The sequence below is a fragment of the Nothoprocta perdicaria genome, unplaced genomic scaffold, assembly GCF_003342845.1.
Source record: "Nothoprocta perdicaria isolate Ctin4 unplaced genomic scaffold, notPer1 scaffold_103, whole genome shotgun sequence".
NCBI lineage: Eukaryota > Metazoa > Chordata > Aves > Tinamiformes > Tinamidae > Nothoprocta > Nothoprocta perdicaria.
In genome coordinates this window covers 1467730-1469741 of record NW_020454128.1, presented here as the reverse complement: position 1 = coordinate 1469741, position 2012 = coordinate 1467730, and the positions used below count along the sequence as shown (strand labels likewise).

At 73.0% G+C, this 2012-nt stretch overlaps 1 protein-coding gene across 1 annotated transcript; it reads right to left on the bottom strand.

Annotated features, from left to right (window-relative positions):
- Positions 1-38: 38 nt before the first annotated feature.
- ZNF703 (zinc finger protein 703) lies at positions 39-2010 on the bottom strand (the record flags this gene model as incomplete). Its single annotated transcript, XM_026042486.1, has 2 exons — positions 39-1512; positions 1873-2010. Coding segments are annotated over 2 exons (1512 nt in total), but the record flags the coding sequence as incomplete, so codon positions are not given.
- Between the last annotated feature and the right edge of the window lie 2 nt (positions 2011-2012).

Sequence of the window (2012 nt, the reverse complement as noted above, 5' to 3'; positions counted from 1 at the left end):
TTTTTTTTTTTTTTTTTTTTTTGCATACCGTCGCTTCCTGGGGGTGTTAATGCACTTATATTCCCAGCGTTAAGCTAAACATACAGTAAATAAATACAGAGCCCCCCGGGCTGGCGGTGGCTGCGGAAGAGGCTGCGGCTACTGGTATCCGAGTGCGGAGGCTGACGTGAGTCTTTGGCCGTAGAGTGCGTACGGCGAGTAGTAAGGTCCGGCAGCGGGCAAGGAGGGCACGGGCAGCGCGCCGGGCGCCGGCAAGTGGCTCTTGCCGTATGGATGGTACCGGTTGAGTCCCAAAGTGTGTGGGCTCCGCAAGGAGAGCGACCCGGCGAGCGTGGTGGGGCTGCCGGGGCCGGCGGGCGGCAAGTGCAGGTGGCACGAGGCTCCGGCGGCGAGTGCCGACGGCGCCGCCGCCGCCGCGTAACCCGCCAAGAGTTTCTCGGCGCCCGGCAGGGCCGTGTGGGTCCGTAGGTGGGCGAGCAGCTCGTCGGAGGTGGCGAAGCGCTTGTCGCACGGTCCGCTCGCCGCCACCCAGTTGCATATGTGCGGCAGGGGCTCGTTCTGCAGCATGAAGCCGTACGTGTAGAGCGGGTGGCCGGGCAGGCTGGCCGAGGCGCTCGAGGAGAGCGTGGTGTGCACGGAGTGCAGCGGCGCCGCGGGGTACACGAGCGGGTAGCCGCTCTTGAGGCCGCCGCTGTCGTGCGCGCAGCTGGAGCAGCCGCCCGAGCCGAGCGCCGAGGCGGCGCCGTGGTAGCTCAGGCAATAGGGGTCCCGGCAGAGTCCCTGCATGAAGGAGGGCGGCGAGGCGCCCGTCAGCGGGCTCGAGCTCGCCGCCTTGCCCGGCAGCCCCAGCGGGCCGGGCAGCTGGCCGCCCATGAGCGGCGGCTTGCCGGGCTCCAGCGCGGGCACGAACTGCGACGGGTAGCCAGTGTAGGCGCCCACGATGGAGCCGTGGTAGCCGATGCTGGAAGGCGGCAGCGGGAAGACGGAGTGGCCCGGCTTGTAGGGCGACACGGGCGCCACGTGGCCGCCGGGCTGCGGCAGGCTGGGCGGCTCCGACTTGCGGCCCGACGCCGGCGGCTCGCCGGCCGGCCCCTCCGCGCCGCCCTTGCCCGCCTCGGCCTCCTTCTTGTCGTCGGTGCCCTTGGGCTCGGCGTGCTGTGGCGAGGCGCCCGGCGAGGCGGCGGCGGCGGCGTGCGGGGGGAACGGCTGGCAGGCGGCGGCGGGCACCCGAAAGCCGGCCTTGTCCGCGGCGCCCTCCTTGCGCGCCTCGCCGCCGCCCTTGGAGTACGGCTTGAAGCTTGACTTGTCCTCGGGCGCCGCGTCGCCCGGCGGCTTGGCGCTGCTGGCGGCGGCGGGACGGGCGGCGGGGTCCTTGTCGGCGGCGGGCAGCGCGGTGGCGGCGGCGGTGGCGGCGGCCACGGCGTTGAGCTTGGAGGAGGGCGGCGGGTCCGGCTTGCCGATCTGTGAGCAGGTCTGCGCCAGCAGCGCCAGCGGGCTCTTCTTGGCGTCCAGCTGCAGGCGGAGCGGAGCGCGGCGCCCGTCAGGGGGGGGACCCGGATGAACGACCCCCCCCCACCCCAAACAAAATATATATAAAAAATCCCTTATCCGAGCGAGGGCGGCAGCGCGGACGGGGACGGAGCAGGAAGCGGCGCTGGGACGGGGGCAGTGCGGGTGCCGCCAGCCAGAGGGGTGCTCGGGCAGCGGGGAGGCCGGGCAGGGGGGTGTCCGGGCAGGGGGGAGCCCGGGGAGCGCGGCTCAGTGCGGAAGCGGCAGCGGCCGCTGCGCGGGGAAGCGGCACCGGGAGAGCCGGGGCGCGGAGCCGGGGCGCGGAGCGGGGTCCCGGGGCTCGGGGGGGGTCCCGGGGCTCACCTCGATGGGGCTCACGGGCGTGGAGGAGAGCGGCTGGAGGTACTCGGGGTGCAGGAGGTGGCCGCTGTGGGCGCTGAGCATCTTCAGCACGCGGATGGGCAGCCGGCTGGCCTGGCGCAGCGGGTCGGCGGGGGGCGGCC